General features: G+C 61.2%; 7 protein-coding genes across 7 annotated transcripts; 6 read left to right on the forward strand and 1 right to left on the reverse strand.

Moving 5' to 3' along the window:
- Positions 1-1,077: 1,077 nt before the first annotated feature.
- OSTLU_49824 (NCS1 family transporter: cytosine/purines/uracil/thiamine/allantoin) lies at positions 1,078-3,237 on the reverse strand (the record flags this gene model as incomplete). Its single annotated transcript, XM_001418529.1, has 1 exon — positions 1,078-3,237. The coding sequence occupies one exon, from the start codon at positions 3,235-3,237 to the stop codon at positions 1,639-1,641; it is 1,599 nt and encodes a 532-aa protein (XP_001418566.1). The 3' UTR covers positions 1,078-1,638.
- A 479-nt stretch (positions 3,238-3,716) lies between these two features.
- Positions 3,717-5,741, forward strand: OSTLU_32366 (predicted protein; the record flags this gene model as incomplete). Its single annotated transcript, XM_001418283.1, has 1 exon — positions 3,717-5,741. The coding sequence occupies one exon, from the start codon at positions 3,717-3,719 to the stop codon at positions 5,739-5,741; it is 2,025 nt and encodes a 674-aa protein (XP_001418320.1).
- A 135-nt stretch (positions 5,742-5,876) lies between these two features.
- Positions 5,877-8,504, forward strand: OSTLU_41270 (predicted protein; the record flags this gene model as incomplete). The annotated part of the gene is made up of 1 exon (XM_001418284.1): positions 5,877-8,504. The coding sequence occupies one exon, from the start codon at positions 5,877-5,879 to the stop codon at positions 8,502-8,504; it is 2,628 nt and encodes an 875-aa protein (XP_001418321.1).
- A 161-nt stretch (positions 8,505-8,665) lies between these two features.
- Positions 8,666-16,234, forward strand: OSTLU_32368 (predicted protein; the record flags this gene model as incomplete). The annotated part of the gene is made up of 2 exons (XM_001418285.1): positions 8,666-8,806; positions 8,967-16,234. 2 exons carry the CDS (start codon positions 8,666-8,668, stop codon positions 16,224-16,226), a joined length of 7,401 nt encoding a protein of 2,466 aa, XP_001418322.1. The 3' UTR covers positions 16,227-16,234.
- A 142-nt stretch (positions 16,235-16,376) lies between these two features.
- Positions 16,377-17,522, forward strand: OSTLU_92946 (predicted protein; the record flags this gene model as incomplete). Its single annotated transcript, XM_001418286.1, has 1 exon — positions 16,377-17,522. One exon carries the CDS (start codon positions 16,377-16,379, stop codon positions 17,520-17,522), a length of 1,146 nt encoding a protein of 381 aa, XP_001418323.1.
- Positions 17,523-17,851: 329 nt separating this feature from the next.
- Positions 17,852-19,057, forward strand: OSTLU_94593 (predicted protein; the record flags this gene model as incomplete). Its single annotated transcript, XM_001418287.1, has 2 exons — positions 17,852-18,283; positions 18,356-19,057. 2 exons carry the CDS (start codon positions 17,852-17,854, stop codon positions 19,055-19,057), a joined length of 1,134 nt encoding a protein of 377 aa, XP_001418324.1.
- Positions 19,058-19,202: 145 nt separating this feature from the next.
- Positions 19,203-20,129, forward strand: OSTLU_92947 (predicted protein; the record flags this gene model as incomplete). The annotated part of the gene is made up of 1 exon (XM_001418288.1): positions 19,203-20,129. One exon carries the CDS (start codon positions 19,203-19,205, stop codon positions 20,127-20,129), a length of 927 nt encoding a protein of 308 aa, XP_001418325.1.
- Between the last annotated feature and the right edge of the window lie 173 nt (positions 20,130-20,302).

The following is a 20,302-nucleotide window of genomic DNA, read 5'->3' on the forward strand; positions in this document are numbered from 1 at the left end:
CGCCGTGAATCGACGCGAGAATGTTGAATGTTGTTGTTGTTGTAACACTACCTAGACTACCGCTAATTGTTCGAACCATCTTCAGGCGCGCACGCATCACGAATCTTCGATGACGTCGAACGCGCCGCTCGCATCCGGAAACGACTTTTGCGCGAACGTCTTCACGCGTCGAGCGCATCGCAACAGCGTATCGCTCGTGTCCTCGATCGCCACGTACCGTCGCTCGTCCGCCGTCGCGCTCACGCACACCCACGCCTCGTGACCTGGCTTGACGTACGCGTGCTCTATCGCGTCACCATCGCTCGCGCGCTCGACGTCTCGTCGCAACAGCGCGAGCGTGGACGCCGTGCGCGGATCCATCTCCGTCCTCGCGCCCGCCGGCGCCGCCGTCGTCAATTCCAAACCTCCCTCGTTCCGCGCGCGCTCGCGACCGTAAAAAACCGCGTATTTATCTAATCCACGCGACGTCGCCCCCTCGTCTTCGGCCGCCGCCGCCGCCGCCGCGCCGCTCGCGTTCGCGTTCGCGTTCGCCGCCCGTCGCGGCGCCGTCGCCGTCGCCACCGCCCGCGTCCACGCCTCCCGTCGCGCGATCCGATCGTCCGCCGCCGCCCCGTTCGTTCGCACGCCCTCTTCGTACGCCTCGACCACGCGCGCGAGCATCGCCCTGAGTTCGCCGTCGCTCGTCGACCACCGCGGCGCCGCGCCTTCGTCGACGCGCGCGCACGCGTACGAATTCGTCCCGCGCGCCCGCACGCTCGCCACGCGCGCGCCGCGCGTTCGCGCGACGCTAAACTCCAGCGCGTCCTCGTCGCTCGCGTCGCGCGGCGCGAACGCGCGCGCGATCGACCGCGACGCCAACACGAAACCGACGAGTTCGCTCAGCGCGCGCGACGCCGCCGCGCCCTCCGCGCCGTCGCGCGCGCGCGCCGCGCGCGACGACGACGCGAGGACTTTCTCGTGCGTCTCGCCCTCGCGCGCGGGCGCGATGTCGTCGTCGAACGCGACGACGACGACGTCGCGTCGCGACGCCATCGCGGCGCGATGTGCCGACGGCACGACATGACGCGCGCGCGACCGCGCGACCGCGCGAGCGCGGGCGAACGCGCGCGAACGCGCGCCGCGCGTCTGCGGCGCGCGCTGTGCGCCTGCGCCGCGCTCGGCGCGGCGTGCGCGGTCGCGGCGGCGGCGCTCGGGTCGTCCGAAAGGGTGTTGAACGCGCGACTGAGCGAAGCCGCGCGGCGCGCGACGCCGGAAGCGGGGCTCGCGCGCGGGCGCATACGAGCGGTGAGCGAAGCGCGGTTCGCGTCGACGCGCGGCGCGAAGCGCGGGAGGTGGAGGACGCGCGCGCGGGACGACGCGGGAGGCGACGCGGCGACGAGGCGCGGGGAGACGGACGACGCGGACGAGACGACGGAACGCAGGTACGACGCGTTCATGCGCGCGGTGGATGAATACGAGGACGTCGAGGAGGCGGAGGAAGAGGAGGAGGACGACGGCGAGGAGGCGCGGCGGTGGGCGGCGATGTTGGGGAAACGGCGCGACGAGTAGTCGTCGTCGCCGCCCGCGGCGATGTTGGGGAAACGGCGCGACGAGTAGTCGTCGTCGCCGCCCGCGGCGCGTACTATGCGTCTAATCGATTTACATTTTAGCTTTATTCGTCGCGCGCGCCGCGCGCTCGAGGAGCAAGTACAGACCACCGCCGAGAAAGAAACTCACGAACCAGGCGTTGGCGTAAAGCCCGCGGAAGAAGGCGGAGCACGCGGGATTGGCGCCGACGGCGTGCAAGAAGCCGGGCACGCAGACGCCGGCGCCGACGACGAAACTCGCCAACGCGCGCACGTTGAAGCCGTTGGCGTACCAGTACTGCGATTTCGCGTCCATGCTATACAGCGCGTCGATGTCCAGGGTTTGCTCGCGAACGAAGAAGTAGTCGGCGATCATGATGCCCGTGATCGGGCCGAGCAACGCGGCGTATCCAATCAACCAGACGAAGATGAACCCGTCGCCCGCGGCGAGCTTCCAAGGCATGCACAACGTCCCGAGCGCGGCGGTGATGAAGCCGGCTTTTCGGAAGCTCATTGAACGGGGACATGCGTTCACCAACGCGTTCGCCGGCGCCACGACGTTGGCCGCGATGTTCGTCGAGAGCGTCGCTAACGACAGACCGCCCATCGCGAGAAACGTCGTGAGCGGTCCGGTGTTTATGCGCGAAACCAGTTCGATCGGATCGCTGATCGCGCCACCGAAGATGACGACGGTGCATGACGTCACCGCCAGCGCTATGAATGAAAACATCGTCATGAACGCCGGCAAACCGACGGCTTGCCCGACGATTTGATCGCGTTGCGATTTCGCGTACCTGGTAAAGTCTGAAATATTGAGAGAAAGCGTCGACCAAAACCCGACCGTCGCGGTGAGAACGGGGAGCAACGCGCTCCAAAACTCGCCCGCTCGCGCGCCTCCGACCGCGAACGCGCTCGGTGCGTCGAATATCGGCCCCACGCCTCCCGCCGCCGTCACCGCCCACGCGAACAACGCGAGCGAGAGCGAAATCAACACCGGCGCCGCGTACTCCTCGACGCGTCTGATCGACTCTATCCCGTGATACACCACCCACAATTGCGCCGCGAGAAACGTCAAGTAACACACCAACGCCTCGACGCTCAACCCGAGCCACGGTAAAACCGTCCCGTTCGCCGCGAATCCCATCGCTCGCGTCATCGTCGCCAGCGCCTGTCCGCCCACGTTGGTCTGTATTCCGAACCACCCGCACCCCACGATCGCGCGCGCGAACGTCGCCACGCTCGCTCCTCGCACCCCGAACGCGCTGCGGCAGTACACCGGGAATCCTATCCCGTATTTCGTCCCCGCCGCGCCGTTCGCGATCATCGGCGCCAGCACGAGCGCGTTCGCGCTCGCCACCACCGCCATCGCCTCCCCCGCCGCGAATCCCACGTCCACCACCTGCGCCACGAGCGTCCACGCGGGCACGCACACGACCAATCCGACCCACAGCGACGCCACGTCGCGCAGCGCGAACGTCCGCGCGCTCGCCAGCACGGGTTTTAAATCATCATTCGTCAGCGACGCGTCGGGCGACTCGGGTTCGACCGCCGCGATCGCCCACCGCGCCGCGCGCTCGGACGCGCGCGCCGCGCATCGCCGACGACGCGACGGCGCGACGCGCGCGCGCGCGCGAAGAGGCGCGCGCGCGACGAGACGCACCGTCGTCGTCATGCAATGCCGTCGTCCGCGACGCGAACGGCGCGACGACGCGCCACACCGCGGCGCGCATGGCGTCCGTCGGGTTCGACGACGACGACGACGACGCGGACGATGGGTTCTGGGCGCGCGCGGGGAGGTGCGCGCGACGCGCGACGCGACGCGCGACCGCGAGCGGACGCGTCGATTCGTCATCAAGATGACGCGCCGACGACGACGACGACGACGACGCGCGCGATGGCGCGACGAACGCGTCGCGACGACGACGACGATGCGCGCGCGAACGTGACTGACGAAATCGCGACGACGACGACGACGACGACAGCGTGTTGGACGCGGTGGAGGAGAGCCTGACGCAGCGGCGACGCGGCGACGAGACGGCGACGACGACGAAGGCGACGACGAACGCGCGCGGAACGACGCGCGGAGACGATGGGACGACCGCGAGCGAGGAGTTGCGACAGATGCTGATCGAGCGCGACGCGCGGTTGGGGATGCTGCGGTCGAAGTTGGATATGGTGGAGCGCGAGAATGAAAATTTGAAGCGAAACGGCGCGAGCGCGAGCGGCGACGGCGGCGGAGGGGCGCGGGGGGGGGCGGGGGAGGTGAATTACGGCGCGGTGGGGGGGGCGAATGGGGCGAACGCTCGCGCGGCGCCGACGTCGACGAACGCGGCGAGCGTCGTGGCGAAGGCGGAGGTGCAGGATTTAAAGCAGCAGTTGGCGACGCTTCGATCGAAGTTGGCGTTTAAAGAGGAAGAGATCACCGAGGCGCGCAGGCTGGAGGACGACGCGCGAGCGAAGTTGCGCGCGGCGAATGACGAGCGCACGAAACTCGCCGCGGAAGTTCGCGCCGAACGCCGGGCGAGGGCGTCGGCGGGACAAAAGCGACCGTCGCGAGACGAGAGCCAAGAGACGGCGGCGAACAAGCGACAGAGAACGGGCGGCGCAAGCGGTGGGGATGTGTTAGGAAGCGAAGCGCGAGTTGGTGAACGTACGACTGGAATGAGCGCTGGTGGCAGTCATCGACGCGCGCGCGAAGGTTTGAGCGTGGCGTCGCCGCCCGAAACGCTCGCGTTGGCGCTTCCGATGGCGCCGCCCGACGTCGCGGCGACGCTGTACCAACGCGGCGTCAGCGGGTATTACTCGAGCGATAACGTCTTCGCGCGGTTGATGAACGACGTTCCGCTCGATGTGAGTTCTTTTTTAGCGAAACCAAACGAATCATCGGTCGTGAGTGCGGAGTTGGTGAACCCCGTGCGCGCGGCGCTCATGAATTTGGCGACGAATCCGGATTCGACGGTGGCGCTCACGCGCGCGCTCGTCGAGTCCATCGTAGAAACATCGAATTCCATCACGTCTTCGGCGCACTACGCGCACGTGACGTCGATATTGCGAATTCTTTCCGCGCTCGCGATGATTGATGGGCGAAGCCTGAGCATCGTGCTCGGCGCGTGCGGGGCGCAGAGAAATCAAACCGTCGCGACGGTCACAGCGCACGGGTCGCCGCCAGCGTCTTTGGCGGGGATTCCCGGTTTAGGCGGAGCGGGCATGGGTACGCTCGTCGCGCATCCGCGCGCACACAGCGGTCGTATCTTCGTTCCGGCGTCCATGAGTTCGACGAATCACGCGTCCGCGCCGACGCCAAAACCGACGAAGACGACGAAGAGCAGGTTGTCGGGGAGCCAAGGGGGAGAGGCACCGGAGGTGGCGCCGTTTTTGGAGACATTGATACAGTTACTCACCGATGCGAAGTGTGATGGTCAGTGGCGCGTCGTCGACGCCGTGATCGTGGCGCTCATTCGATTCGCGAGCGGTGTGGGCGTGGAGAATGGCCGGGGCGCGTTTGGCGCCGTGGCGCAAAAGCACAGCGGCTTTGGATCGTGCCTGAAATCGATCGCCCCGAACAGCACACGGTTCTTGGCGCTCATGCTCATTCGAATGTTGGCGCCCACGCCCGAATTTCAGTCGTTCCTCTGTGAACCACTCGACGTCGAGCGAGGGATTGAAAAGCCGCCGACGCCTGAACGGCGCAAGCGAGCGACGTTGTTCGCCGCGATTCTGAGTTGCCTCCGAGCAGATTGCGTGGAGGAAAACGGCTTGATCTTCGTCATTAAGTCCTCATACGTGGCGCACGCCACGCCTGAGCAGAGCGGCACGCTTCAAGAGGCGGCGCTCCGCGTGTTAAGAACGCTCGCCTTCATCGGCTGGTCCGAGTACGGCGCCGCCGCCGTCGCCGTCAACGCCCTCGACGTCCTCGCCGCCGTCGCCGTCGAAGAGTACGTCTCCCCGCTCCCCGTGGCGCACTCCAAATCATCAACAGCCCTTCACCAAGCCACCAGGCTCGTCCACGCCCTGCTCGACGAGCACTACGACGCCCATCTTCCTCGCCTCTTGGGCGCTCGCAAGAGTCAGCGCGTCATCGCCCGTCTCGCCCACCTGAGTTCCGCCAGCGGCGGCGGTCGCGAATCTCGCATGGCCGATTGGCTCGGCCGCATTTTACTCAAGGTGCGCGAGTGACCGACCTTTTTAGCGCATCCGCAGTCGTCGCGACGGCGAGTCGCCCTCGCACCGGCGGCGCCGCGATTTAGCGATTTAAACCCGTCTCCAGCTGTCGTCGATCCTCTGTCCCCGCACACGCGCGCGCGAGCCGTCATGTCCGCGACCGACGCCGTGGACGAGCGCCAGCGAATCACGCGAAGCGCGCCCACCGCGCACCGCGTCGCCGTCGCCGTGATCGCCGCGCGCGTCGCGTTCGACCCGCTCGGATTCGGCGGTCGCCGCGCCGGCGTCTGGGAGGACGCCCTCGCGCGCGCGCCGACGCGCGTGGACGAAGACCCGGCGCGATGCGTGCGCGACGTGCGCGCGGCGCACGCGAAGTGCGCGGTCGACGCGCTCGCGGGCGGAGGGACGCGCGAACGGAGCGCGACGGAGACGACGCGGGCGCTGCGAGCGGCGCTGGAAGACGCGACGGCGAGCGAGACGAACGAAGACGCGACGGAACGCGCGGCGCGCGATGCGATCGTGCGATGGGGATTGGAGAGGTTTTTGGACGAATTGATGGAGGTGTCGGAGAGTTTGGACGATTTGGAGGCGTTTTTTGAGGACGCGCGATGCGTGGCGGCGAACGCGCGCGCGGAGGATTACGAGGCGGAATACGGATTCGAGACGCGGGACGTCGAGGGGTGGACGCCGATCGGAATGTTTTTGAAGCGGTGTTATCTGGGGTTTAATTTATTGCCGTTTGAGGCGACGCTGACGTTGCTGGATGAGGTGCGGGCGTACGCGGAGGAGGTCGCGCGGGCAATCCAAGGCGACGAAAACGAGCCGCCGAGCGGGAGAACGTGCGCGGCGCCGGATGTGCTGACGACGCTCGTCACGCGCGCCGTCGAGGCGTACGATACGCACGCCGTAGATGCCGATCGAGTTTTACCGCCGGAAGCGCTCGAGGATCTGCGGGATTTGGCGCCCGAAGTGCCGACGCTGCACTACTTGCGTCACGCAGCGGCGTTGCGACGGAAAGATTACCCAGCGGCGGTGGAGCATTTACATCGACACTTTGACATCAGCGGCGAGCACAACGAGTTGAGAGCGGATTTAGGAGGCGATAACGTTTTAGTGGGCGGGTTTGAAAGCGCCAACGCCGGGCGCGAGCGGTTGCAGACGGCGTTATTGGCGCTCGCGTCCACGCAGCTGGCGTTTTCGCACGCGGACGAGGCGACGTTTGCGATTTCCGAAGCCGTGCGCACGGCGCAGCAGAATGGTGACGAGGCGTCGTTGGCGCACGCTCTCGCGCTCACAACGGCATTGTTGTCGCGAGCACCTTTGGACGCGTCGAGTCATCGAGCGTCGCACCAAGACGAGCAACTGCCGACGCTGCTCCGACGATTGACGGCGCAAGCGGCGGAGCTGGCGTCGCCGCATCTCATCGCCTACGCCTCGCTCGCACTCACAAAGTACGCGATCGACAACCCGTCTCGGGCACTTGGGTCACATTCGCACGCGCCCGGCGGTGGTGCCTTGTCTCGCGCGGCTCGAGGTGGCGTAGACATCGTGACGACGCCGGCGCTCGCGACGCGAAACCTCGTCGACATCGAGTTAACGCGACACTTCACTCAACTCGTCTCCGCCACGCCCGCATCCGCGGCGTCGTTAGCATTAGCGCGTGAGTCATCGGGTGACGGCGTGCTCGGCGCTGGGAACGATTTGTACCCACCGCCCAAAGGTTTCGCGTCGACGCCGACGTGTGGGTACACGCTGAGCGCCACGGCGACGGCGCTCAGGAGCTTGACGGGTACTGCGTCTACGCTCGCTGCGGAGGGTTGGAGCACGTATGGGTGCAAATATATCGGTCGACTGTACGCTGTTCGTCAGCTTTACCTCGATCGCGAAGCCTCGGCGGATGAAACCGCGACGAGTTGCGCGACGCTCATCGCTGCGGCGAGCGAGTGCGAAGGCGTTGAAGCCGCCGACGAAGTGTGTCGACACGTCGAAGAAATATTCGGCAAAGATGGATGCGAAAACAAGTTTTCTGCCCTGGCGTTTTTAAGGCTACACTACGACCGCGCCGTAGGCGTTGGTTCGTACGCGACCGCGAGACGCGCCGCTCAGCGCATGCTCGCCGTCATCGACGCGAAGTCGGGAGCAGACAACGCGGCGTACTTTGAAGCGAGGCGGATGAACGCAAACCTGGACAGGCTGATGAAGAACTTCGATGATGCCCAAAAAGAGTTGAACGCACTCATCGCTGACGCCGAGAAAGTGAAGGACGAGCACGCGGCGATGTGGGCCAAAATCTCACTCGCCGAGACGCATCTGAGCGCCGGCGCGCCAACGTTGGCGTTGATGCGCGCTCTACCGCTCGAGCTCGAAGCGTCCGAAAGTGGTGTCGAGCCGATTCAAACGCGTGCCTTGTGCATAATGTGCGAGTCTTGGCTCGAGCTCGGAAACTCGCACGCGCAACTCGCGCGCGACGCGTTGGACGCGCGCGCGCTTGAGCTCCTATCGAGCGACGATTTGCGCTTGCAAGCCAGAGCGTACGTCGCGTGCGCGCGCGCGCTCATCGCCACGACCGTCGATTCTGGTCATGCATCGATCGCATCTCGCGTCATCGATGCCCTCGAGCGCGCTGCGGAGCGTTACGCCAAGCTCGGCGCCCATCGCGACGCGGCGATGACGTACGCTCGTCTCGCCAAGGCGCGCGCGCGATTCGACATGGATACCGTCGCTGCCGCCGCCAAGTGCCGCGAACACGCGAACGCCTCGTTATATTTCGCTACGTAGCACCGTCTTCCACCCTGCGCTCGCTCACGATTGTAACATAACGAAATGATTTGTACGCTCGTCTTCGTCTTCGCGCTTCAACCCGACGCCTTACCAACCGTCGTCCCCCATCGTGCGACGCGCGTCCCCGACACGCCTCGCGCGCGCGCCGACGGGCCGCGATGGGGGACGCCATCGTAGCGGCGACGCAGTTGAATGACGTTCGCGTCATCATCGCGTTGTTCATCGTCGGTGCGACGTCGATCGCGCTGACGCTTCACTGGGTGCTTCGAACGGTGTTGCCCTGGTTTATAGGACTCGCGGTGCGTCATTGCGCGGCTTCGACGCCTCGAAACGGTCGCGCGATTTCCTTTACGTCGATGCGACGCGCGAAAGGACGGACGGCGCACGATGGCGGCGGAAGATCGATGAATGATTACTCGACGTGGGACAGTCGACTGACGACGCGAATGGCGACGACAGGCGAGCTTCGTCAATCGAAGCGGGTTGCGATTGAGTATCGATAGTTTCGGGATCACGAGCGTGCGTGGAGTGAGCGTGAGCTTTAACAAGCCCGGCACGGCGCTGCGTAGGGTGCAGATTGCGGAGATTGCGTACGTGGGGAACGCGTCGACCATCGTGACGTGGTTGTTGAATTTCGCGTTGCGCAAGGCGAGCGGGAAGCATTTACGGGATGATTTGCCGCGCGTGGGTGAAAAGAATGGTAAAACCAGAAGTAAAAGTGATGATGGGTTCGCGGAGATGACGCCTCGTGGTAACGATAGTCCGTCATCGGATGGAACGCCGGCGAGCGGACGAAGACGGTTCATACGCTTTGGCGTCGGATCGCTCAAGGCGGCGTTCGTGGTGTCGGGCGTAGAAATTACGACGCGGAGTAAAGCCGACATAAATACGGAGGATGGGTTGCAAAAGCAGTCGTCTGATTTAGGTCGCGCAAAAATGACGAACACTAAAAAGAAGGCGATGACGCGCGGCAAGTGGAGATTGATGAAGGGCATCGCGTCCTTTGTCGACATCACGGTCGTATCGCTGACGGTGCGCGAAGAAGATGATGATGACGTCGACATGTTGTTTTGTGATAAACTCACGTTTGAAGCGTCTGGCAAGGCCGGAGCTTCGCTGAAATTCCTCATCACGGCACGTATGCTGCGAGGCAAGGATGGTTGGAGCATGACAGACACCAACGTGAACCTCGTCGCGGAGTTTGATTCCGAGACGAAAACTATCGTACCTGTGCACGCGGGATTGAGTGGTTCGACCTTGTCTCTCGTGAAGCGTGTTGGCGAGCGAGCGAAGAAGATCGAGACGAAAACAGATTTGGCGCCGATTACCGTCAAACAACAGCAAGGTCCGCACAAGGCTGTGAGGGGTCTACTCAAAGTGCCGAGGAAATGCAAGATAGAATTTAAACGCGTCGTGATGGAGAATAAGAACCAGGAAGCACCGTTGACTGGCGTGATGACGCATATGCAATTCTCGGTCGAGAGAGTGAGCGCGTCCAAAAAGGGATTTCGTCTCTTTCGAAAGCAACAGCAAGTCGTCTCGCCGTTTGCCTCCACGGCGTTCGAGGCGGACGCGTGGGCAGAGGTGAATATGTCCGTGGCGGATGCAAAATTAGTGCATGGAAAGCATCAGACATTAGCTCTCATCAACGCGCCGAGTGCCTCGGTATTCTTGTCGCTTTCAGAGAAAGCACTCGGCGACGGCGGCAAATTGCCCGCCACCGCAACGTTTACGGTGGATTCGTGCGATTTTAGGCACCATGCCGATGCGGCAGATTTAGTCGCTGCGTTAAAGGCGCAGAAAACGAAATCAAGAAACGGCTCCACTAAGTCGACGAACACAAAAAAGAACTCGGCGCCGTGGGACGTCGTCGATGCGCAGATGATGTGCAAAACGTCGCTATGCGCGAGAATGTACGACGAGCACGGGGCAACATCGTGTCAGTTTCTCACCGAGCAGATTCGTGGTCGATATGGAAATTTAGTCGATGAAGGGACGTGTATGCTAGTTAGTTCGAGCGCGTCAGACAAGCGCGGCGTGTGCACGATGTCACGCGTACAAGTGACGGTTCCCGGTTACCACCCCGTCGTGCAGATTGAAGCCATCAGCGTTGCGCTATCCGAAGCTGCCGGAAACGCGGTTGAGTTGTCGGAAACTACCATCGATTTGAACATGAACGAAGCAGGTGAACTCGCAAAGAAGATTGATGCCGTCGCGAAGCGCGCCAAGGCAACCATGGCGAGCGCAAAAGGCGATTCGTCTGACAAGGCGACGTCTTCAAATAAGGTGAAGAAATCTACACGCGTCATCTTGGTCGACACAGCGATGCGTGCTCGATGCACGATGACGCCTTACTCGACGTTCGGTGAGATACCGCAAAACTCGCGCGGCGATGAGCCTGTAGAGTGCGCGCTCGACATAAGTTGTCCGCTCGCAGAGATGTCGCAGCCGGAGGCAAACTTAACGAGAATGGCGGCGGGTGGTTTCACAGTCTCTATGTACGACACCATTCAAAGACCCGCCAAAGCCGAAGAGGCGAAGAAAGATTCGCGGTGGGTCGGACGAGTCAATTACGAAGAAGTCGCGGTAGAGAACAACCGCGTGATGCTAGTCGGAAGTCTCGATGTTGAGTACAAACAAGGCGCCAACAAGCGCGCGGCAGTATCCGTGGAAGGCGTCGAATTTGATTGGGAACCGGATGCGCATTTTCTCGCACTAGAAATTTCAAACCTGGCAAAGGCTGCAAAGCCAGCAAAGATGTCGACTGACGGTACGCAAAACGCCTCGAAGGATCAAACAAAATTGGATCTTTCGTTTGACGTGCGCAAAGTCAGCGGCTCGTTCTTTGTCACGCCGGGCGCGTGCGCGCAAGTATCATTTGGACTTATGGACGCGCGCCCACTCGAAAAAACGTGCTGCGTGAGAGATGTGACTTTTGGTATGAACGGATACACGATAACGGAGTTAGAATTGATCTCCGTAACTCAAGACGAGTGCGAACGCACGTTGCCTCATGTCGCAGCGATCACACACGAAGACGCCGAAGACATCGCCAGGCGCCGCAAGTTTCAAATTGTGGTTGAGAAGGCAAAGCTCATGCTTCCCGCAAACTTAGACCTCGGCGACGCCATGGTAGCCATGATTATAGGCGAAGCGGTATTCTCCGACGTCGTGAAAACGACTGGGAAGCGCGCAAAGAAGGAGCGAATTTCGTTGGCTGCCAATTTACCCGCCTGCGCCGAATCGTCTCCGTCAAAACCGGCGACTGAAATCAATGTCAAGGTCAGCAGTATCGAAATTGAAGTCGAAGACTCGAATGATTTGGAGCGTTTTATGCGTGCAAAGCAAGCTGCATTGGGATCTTGCATCGCGGCCGCGGAGTTTACGTCTTCCACTGAAGAGGCGATGCGAAGCATCACCACGACGTATCTCCAGCATAAGGAATTCTTAGCAAACGGCGGTGGCTCCGCGTTGCACATGGATATAGGCAGCGTCACCTCTACGGCAGTGTGGGGAGGTGGTAAAGGCGATGGTGATGAGCTCACAGCGAAAGCAGGCGCGCACGTACGTCGTGTGGATGCTCCGTATAGCGATTCTGTGTCTTTGCAGATGCAAAACGTTTTGACGATGCACACAAGCGTAACCGAAATGCGCGTCTGCGTGGCGGATTTGACCGCACGTCCTATTTTCATGTGTAGTGAAGCCACGATCGCAGGGACATTTGTGCAGGCTAGACAATACGCCCCGCGCATATTGACGGGACAAGTTGCCCTCCCTGTCGGACGAAGACGATGGGCGAAGACAAACGGACCCGACACGCCTTCGCGACCGACGGCGATGTGGTACACAGATGCGACTTTTGACATCAAAGAAGCTGATATATTTGTGGCGACGTGCATTGAGCCGTATTTGTTCAATGTGTCGCGAGAGCTCACGACGAGACTCGTCCTTCCACGCCTGCACAAGCACATTCCAGGAGGCGGAGGTGGACGTCCGCCGACGAAGGAATACGATCGAAACAATCCCAGACCGCCGAGCATGCCCTGGTGGGATATTTTGAGAAGTCAGTGGCGCGGATTAATGCGTATAACGATGATTCAGTCCGGTGCGAAGGTGGATAGTCAAGGACAGATTGAGCATCTCGGCGCGCACGGGGGAGACTCGTTTGCGAGCGAGCTAGAGATTTTCGCCGACATGTGGGAGTTCGACATGAAGCCGCGCAACGTGGTCATTCGTAGCGCGAACTTCACGATATCAAGAATTCAAGATGATGAAGAGTGTACCGAAGCTTCGACGCCACGCGCGGATGAACCATCGCCGAAGCATAAGTTGGTCATCTTCCCGGTCATGTGCGTCAAGGCAGATTACGAATTCAAAGCCCTCCTCGATGGCGGCGATGGTCATCGTACGCACTACAGACACGACTCAACGACTGGAAAGGAGCTTTTCTCCAGAGATTTGACGCGCTCAAGTGCTTGTTTTGTGAATCTCGATGTCGATCTGGCGTCCATGGAAGAGTTCGTCACGAAAATGGTCAACGCCGCGACCATGGATCGCTTCGTCGAATACGTGAGAAATCTTACCACTGACGTGCCATCGTTCGAACACCAGGGCCACTATTCGAATCCGACCATAGCGCTGACACCAGATGACGTTGAGTTCATGAAACAATGGGAACATGGGATGAAGAAGCCAATGGTCGCGCTGCGGTCGATCTGGAACTTGCGACCGTGGGGCGCCCCGCGACGGGTAAAACACCCAGAATCGATAAGTTTGGTTGACTTGTTCGCAAGCATCGACACTGTCATCACCTCGAGCGTCATTCATGTGGTGAACGCTTCGAGCGACGAGACAGCTAATGCGTACGGGGCGTGTTTCTGTCTCAAATCGGTGCATTGCGTCGCGAAAAAAGCGCCTCGGACCAAGGTGGAATTCACCCTGCGAGCAGATTCGTCGCAATTCCACGTGCCTGAGCGTGACGGCAGTCTCGAACGTAAGGGATCGAGTCCACGTCGCCTCGCTAATCTTCGCGCTGGATCTATTACCAACAGACTGAACTTTGCAGAGCTCGACGACGTCGTCAAAGAGATGTTGCAAGGAAGCGCCAAGAGCCCGTCACAGGCAGATGATGGATCGGCTTCGCGCCCGACGTCCACGGATCCAACGTTGGTATTAGACACGAAAAGACTCGAGATTACTCAGCGCAATGAAGATTCAGTGGCCAGCCAGGGCATTCAGATCGAAGTTGACGCTCCTCGGATCTTAATTGAAGCCGAACAGCGGAACGCTATCCTCGGCTGGATCAACGCCATTTGGACGGCGGCGCAGACGGAAAGACGCGAGCCGACTTGGACCGAGCTCAATCGCATCCTAAAGTCAGCGGATAAACTGTCGGGAGTGAGTCGACGTCGCCGTGAATTAGACGATATCATGGGCGATGGACCAAGTTTGCACGCGCTAAGTGCGGAAGAGACGCTCGAAAAGAATTACGAATCACCGAAACGTGCGACGGAAGCTGTTGTGCTCTTCGTCATTCAAATCACCGCTCCGCAAATCAATTTTAAGGGCAAAGATGCCGCTGGTCGAATGTTACTCGCAGCCGAAGGCGGACTTGTGGTTGGTAGACGAATGGACGACGGCGGTTCGACGGGTCGTCGTCTCGTCACGGTATCTTTACAACAAGTTCAAGCGTACGTGGCGCCGACGAACGTCGACTTAAACGCCGGTGTGCAGTGGTTGCGGGAAAATCATTCTTCGGTGGATGGCATACATACTTCTTTGGTTCGTGACGACGTATTCGAAAGTGGCGACGGTCGCAAAGAATCAGGTTCGCTCTTGCGACGCATTTTCGCTCCAGGTTCGATGGTTTTTGAGCACGCAAACGCCGTCACAGCGACGCAAAGTCGCATAACCGACGCCGAGTTGTACGCGTACAACGAGCCGACGGAGGCTGATGTTCAGGCTTTCGGTAAGCGCACGGCGAGCGAGACCAAAGGGGAAGCGGTGAGCCAATTTTCAATGCGTTCTCCCGAAATCGTCGCGGAAATGAATTCGAGCCAGTACGTTGTTTTGATCGACGTCATGGCGAGCCTATTCTTGACACCAGCGGCTTTGGAGCGTCCTCGACCGAGCTTTCAGGCTTCAAAGGTTTTGATGAGTCGTGATCGAACGTTGAGTGACACGGTTGCGCTTGAATCTTCAGCTATCGTCGCGAAACCGATGATGAAGTTGATGGCCGCTCGCTGGGCGGTGGAGAGTATGGAGAAGAATTATCGCCGCGCGGTCGCTCTGGCGCCGAGCGAAAAGCAGAAAGTCCTTCGTGAAATCGATGTCCTTTGGTCCGCTGCGCAGAAGGCTGAGTTGCGCGTCCTCGCTGCGGTGCATCAAGCCGAAGAGAACGATAGGCTCTATCGGCGGCACTCCGCGATTCGATTAAGTCTCGAAATCGAACACGCGGCTTGGACTTTGTGGCAGGGTGGGAGTCCTTTCATCTCCGCTCAGCTCTCGCGACTGTCGCTTTCGCGCGAACGCCAGGTTGACTCTTCTGGGATGCTGCGATTTAAGCTGCACGGTTTAAGTATGGTGTCGCTCGATGAAGGCTGCGTCGATCAGATGTTTTCTCGCTGGATTCCACCGGGAAGCGTGCACGAATCACGCGCGCGTAACGACGCGCCGTTGATTGACTTTTTCTCCATCCGCGCGGGATCGGCGCCGGAGAAACCGGTATACGACCATTTGGAGCTGAGTGTGCAACCGTTCGAGGTGGACATCAAGCACTCGCAGTACAAAATGATTTACCAATATCTCTTTCCAATGACGAAGTCCAGCGATCACGACGCGTTTGAGAATGTTTACAGGCGTCCGGCGCTCGCCAAGAATGCGGAGATGTCGCCGCGCGAGAGCTTGATTCGGGCGCAATCTATAAACGCAAAGGGTGTGCATCTGACGCCGCTTGAATTGCCGTCGGAGATGTCGGCGTCAAAGCATCGGCGACGATGGCGTTGGAACGAAGAAAAAGATGAAGTTCTCGAAGAGTTTGAAGACGTGCATGCGAAAAAGGGCGAAAAGGGTATTGATCACAAAACCGTACTTTTGCGCTATTTCAGAATTCATCCTCTGCACATGGAGATGACGTACGAAGGCAAATCACGCGGGTTCAGAGACTTGCAACTCGGCGTCGACGCCTTTGCGTACGAAAACTTTTCCGGTCGCTGGCGTGACTTGACGTCAGAGCTTAAAAACCACATCGTATGGAGCGTGTTGAAATCGCTCGTCGGCTTTCGAGGAAAGTTTGTCGAGAGCAAGATCGATGACACGCAGTCCATCTTCATGCGCGTCGCGGAGCGGTTGAAGAAAACTGCCAACTTGCTCCCGAAGCCCAAACCAGAAACTTCCAGCGGCGCCGAGCACGATTCCGAGTCGGAGACGGCCGTCGACGACCGAATTAAGTCGCAGACGTCCCAGGCCGAACTCTTTCGCACCGGATGGAACGACGTCGACGTCGATATCGAAGTACCGCGCGGCGATGGTCGAAAAGCGCCGTCGCGACGCTTCTCGAGGAAGAAGAAGAAACCTCGCCGCATCCGCCCAATCAAAAACACCAAGAAATTCCTCGCCACGGTCGGCATTGGCTCCTACACGCCGAGCGGTGCCGAGGGAACGCCTTCTTTGCGCAGCCGCACCGAAGTCATCGACGCGTGGTCCACCCCAAACTTGTAACGTTGTAATACTACTCGCGGCGTCAAACTGCAGAAAGGGGAACGAGCACGAAAAAGAGACGATTTGTCTCTCCGAGTGCGCAATCGCTCGCCCGGCGTCACTTCGCGCCTCGCGCGCGCGGCGAACGCGCATCCCGAGACGAAGCACACGATGCCCACGTCACCGCTCGCCGATCGCGCGCCGCTGAGCGACGCCGACGCGAACGCGAACGCGAACGATGATGGATTCATGAGCCACGCGCCGCGCGCCATCAAATTACGAAACGTCGCGACGCACCACCCGGTGCGTAAACTCGGCCCGAGCACGGGCGTCGAGGCGATCTTGGGCGGTGATGAAAACGCGCCGTTCGCGCAGAACGCGCAGAGGAAGTGGAACGAGAACCGGGCGAGACAGCACGCGGGGGCGAATCTGTTCGGCGCGGCGTCGCCGGCGAAGCGAGACGCGCGAGAGGAAAGAATCAAAGATGCGAATGGGAAACTCGCGGACGTCGGCGCGAGGTACGACATCGTGAGCGCGAAGACGTTAACGCTGCAAGAGTTGAGACAGGCGTGCCGGGCGCGAGGGGTGAATCCTGGGGGAAGTAAGGATGCGCTGTGCGAACGGTTGGAGGACGCGATAAAGGCGGGCGCGCCGCCGCTGACGTTAGATTCGAGACCGACGACGCAACGAAGTGCGATTGGAGCGGGTGCGCGATTTACGAGTAAGGCGTGCGAAGTGCGGGCGCCGTCGATGGCGCAGCGCGAACTGCGCGAGTCGCAACAGATTTGGCGAAGCCAGCAAAACGGACACGACATCTTCGGGACGTCCTTCGGCGACGCGGAGACAAAGAAGCGGAAAGTCGTCGAGGGACCGAAGACGACGTTTTCATTCGAAGCCATCACGCAGTCGTACGTCGACGAGGGCGCTGTCGCGACGAAGGAGGCCGACGTCGCGCCCAAGCGTGCGAAGCGCGAAGCGCCGGCTTCCACGAATCCCATCACCGACGCCTTCGTTGAAGCGCCCAAGGCGGAGGTCGAGACGATGGCGGACCATCGCAAATCGGCGTGGTCGAATTTCCAAGGCGCGGGTTTGTTCTCCGAACACTGGACGACCGCGGAAGACGAAGCAGCGGCCGACGAGGCGCTCGTGAAATCATCCACCACCGAAACCGGCGCGTGGAAGACGCTCGAAGAAGAGCAAGACGAGCAGGACGAAGACGAGGCCGAGGCCATCGCCGAGCGCGAGGCCGACGAAGCCGTCGCGGCGGCAGAGCGCGAGTTAGCCGAAGAGCTCGCTCGCGAAGAGCAATCCGACTAGCGGCGGCCGAGCGCAAGTGAGCTTAAGAGCTCGCGAGCCTAAGAGCTCGCTCGCGAAGAGCCATCCGACGCGTCGGCGCCGAACGCTCGCGACTTCGTCTCGCCGCACGCGCGCGCGAGCCGACACACGCCGAAACGCCCTTCGTCGCGCGTTCTTTTTCATGTAATCTCATCGTCACCGACTCACGCGTCTCGCGCCCTCCCGTCGCGATCCGTCATCCGCGCCGTCTCTCGCGCCGCGCCTCCGCCCGGCGCCTCGGCGCGGTGCTTTTTGAGATCCATCGTCATCCGCACATCGACGCCCGCGCCCCCCACGCGCGCGAGCGCGCGATGAAGATCAAGTGCGGTCAGTGCGGAGAGGTGTTCGCGGACATCGCGCGCGCGAAATCGCACGGCGCGACGACCGGACACGACAGTTTCGAAGCCGCGAACGATGACGATGCGACCGCGACCGCGACGGCACACGCGACGAACGCGACGCCCGTCGACGGTGACGCCGCGCCGGACGCGGTGAAAGAAGACGCGACGACGCGCGATGAGGCGTCGACGCTGAAAGAACCGAGCGTGCGCGAGGATTTATTGCAAGAATTGACGGAATTGATGGGATTCGGGAGAAACAAAGCCGTGCGCGCGTTGTACTACTCGAAGGCGGATTCCGCGGAACGGGCGATCGATTGGATAGAGCGACACGAAGACGATGCGGACGTGAACGAACCGTTGTTGGTGGAAGATGAAGGCTTGAAGGCGCGAGAGGTGAAGACGGTGAGTAAGATGACGCCGGAGGAAGCCAAGGCAAAGGCGGACGAGTTGCGTAGAAACGCGGCCGCTAAAAAGGCGGAGCGGTTGTTGGAGGAGAAGGAGATGGAACGACTGCGAGAGCAAGAACGGATCCGGAGCGGGAAAGAATTGTTGGAGGCGAAGAAGTTGGAAGATGATCTCAGTTTGAAGCGAAATGCCGAGCAGAGGGCGGCGGAGAAGGCGGAGATGGATCGAGCGCGCGCCGCGATTCGCGTGAAAATCGACGAAGACAGACGAGAGCGTCGACGAAAGCTCGGATTGCCGGAGGAGTTATCGCCCGAGGAGATGGAGGAGGAGCGTCAACGCGAGGAGGCGCGTGCGCAGGCGGCGCAAGAGGAGATAGCTCGCAAGGCTGCGGCGGGGATGTACGTCAAACCGGTTTCGAAATTGGAAAATTTACGCAAGCACTTGGTGGACATTAAAAAGGCGTTCGCCGAAGACGCCGACGCCGTGACGACGTGCTTTAAGACGCTGTTGACGTACCTCGGCAACATCGCCCGCGATCCGAGCGAAGAAAAGTATCGCTCTATCAAGCTCTCCAACGCCGCGTTTCAAAAGCGCGTCGCCGCCGTGGGGGGCGAAATCTATCTCTTGGAATTTGGTTTCGTCGAAACTGTCGACGACGCCGGAGAAAAGCGTCTCGTGTTACCGCGCGACGGCGCCGACCCGGTGTTATTGCGCACCGCGGGCGAGGAGCTTCACGGCGCGATTGAGAATCCATTCTTTGGCGCGCTTTAGCCACGATATTCCGTATCTCTTGAAATGAAACACCGACCACATTCGTTCCTTCGTCGGCGTTCGGTTCGCCGCGCTCTCCGGCGCCTCATTCTCCAGCGCGCGACGACGACCGCGACCGCGCCGCCGCGCGTCGCCGCGTCGATCGATGGCGCGGAAGAAGACAAAGAAGCGTCCGGTCATCGCGCGCGACGACGTCGAGTCGCGCGCGACGCTCAAAAGCGACGATGAAACGGAAGATTACGACGACGCGGATTCGTCGCCCGCGCGCGTTCCGAACGGCGTGGACGCCTCGCGCGTCGCGTTCGGCGCGCGGGCGTCGCCGTCGCGCGTCCGAGGCGAAGACGAAGGACCGGTGAAGCTGTGCGTCACGGTGCGGCCGCAGGTCGTCGTCGACGACGACGAAGCGTCGATGCGGATAGATATTTTAGAAGAGGTCGTGGAGGATTTGAAGCTCGAGCTCGACGGGTACCGAGCGGCGGCGCGGGAGTTGGCGATCGAGATCGAGGCGAAGGATAGAGCGCTCGAGGCGAGCGCGAGGGACACGCGACACGAAAAGACGGAGGGACGCGCGCTGGCCGTGCGCGAGGCCACGGCGAGATTGACGGATAGATTGGAAAAGGCGGAGAAAGCGGTCGAGCGCGAACGCGGGGATGGCGATCGAGGACGCAAAGCTTTGGAGACGCTGAAGAAAATGGAAGCCGAACTCGAGCGGCGGATGTGCGACCAAGACGAGGCGTTCGAGCTCAAGTGGGCGCAGCGCGTGGCGGAGGCTAACGCCGATCGAGACGCGTTTCGTGGTAAACTCGCCAAGCTGGAGGGCGAGATGGAGACGGTTAAAATCTCGGAAGAACGCGCTCGGAGCGAATTGGTTTCGGCGAAACGTCAAATCGACGAGTTACAGCTCCGTCTAGCCCGAGCGCTTTCCGCGCCCGCACCGCGCGGAAACGAGCGCACGGACGATCCACGCGACGTCGTCGACGACGACGCGTCGAAACCTCGTCGTGGTTTCTTTTCCTTCATCACGGGCGTGCCCGAGGCGCCGAAATCGGACCGTCCCGTCGTCGACGCCTAGCCCGCGCCGTCTCGACGTTCAACCCATCGCAACGCATCACAGACACCGACGACCGACGCGTATTAATCCATGCATCCGCCCACGCGTCTCGCGCCCGATCGCTCGCGCGCGCGGCGCCCCGCGTCCCGGTCTTCGTCTCTCGCGCGTCGCGTCGATTTAAATCAGTTGGGACA

Source organism: Ostreococcus lucimarinus, chromosome 6, assembly GCF_000092065.1.
Source record: "Ostreococcus lucimarinus CCE9901 chromosome 6, complete sequence".
In the NCBI taxonomy this organism is placed as follows: domain Eukaryota; kingdom Viridiplantae; phylum Chlorophyta; class Mamiellophyceae; order Mamiellales; family Bathycoccaceae; genus Ostreococcus; species Ostreococcus sp. 'lucimarinus'.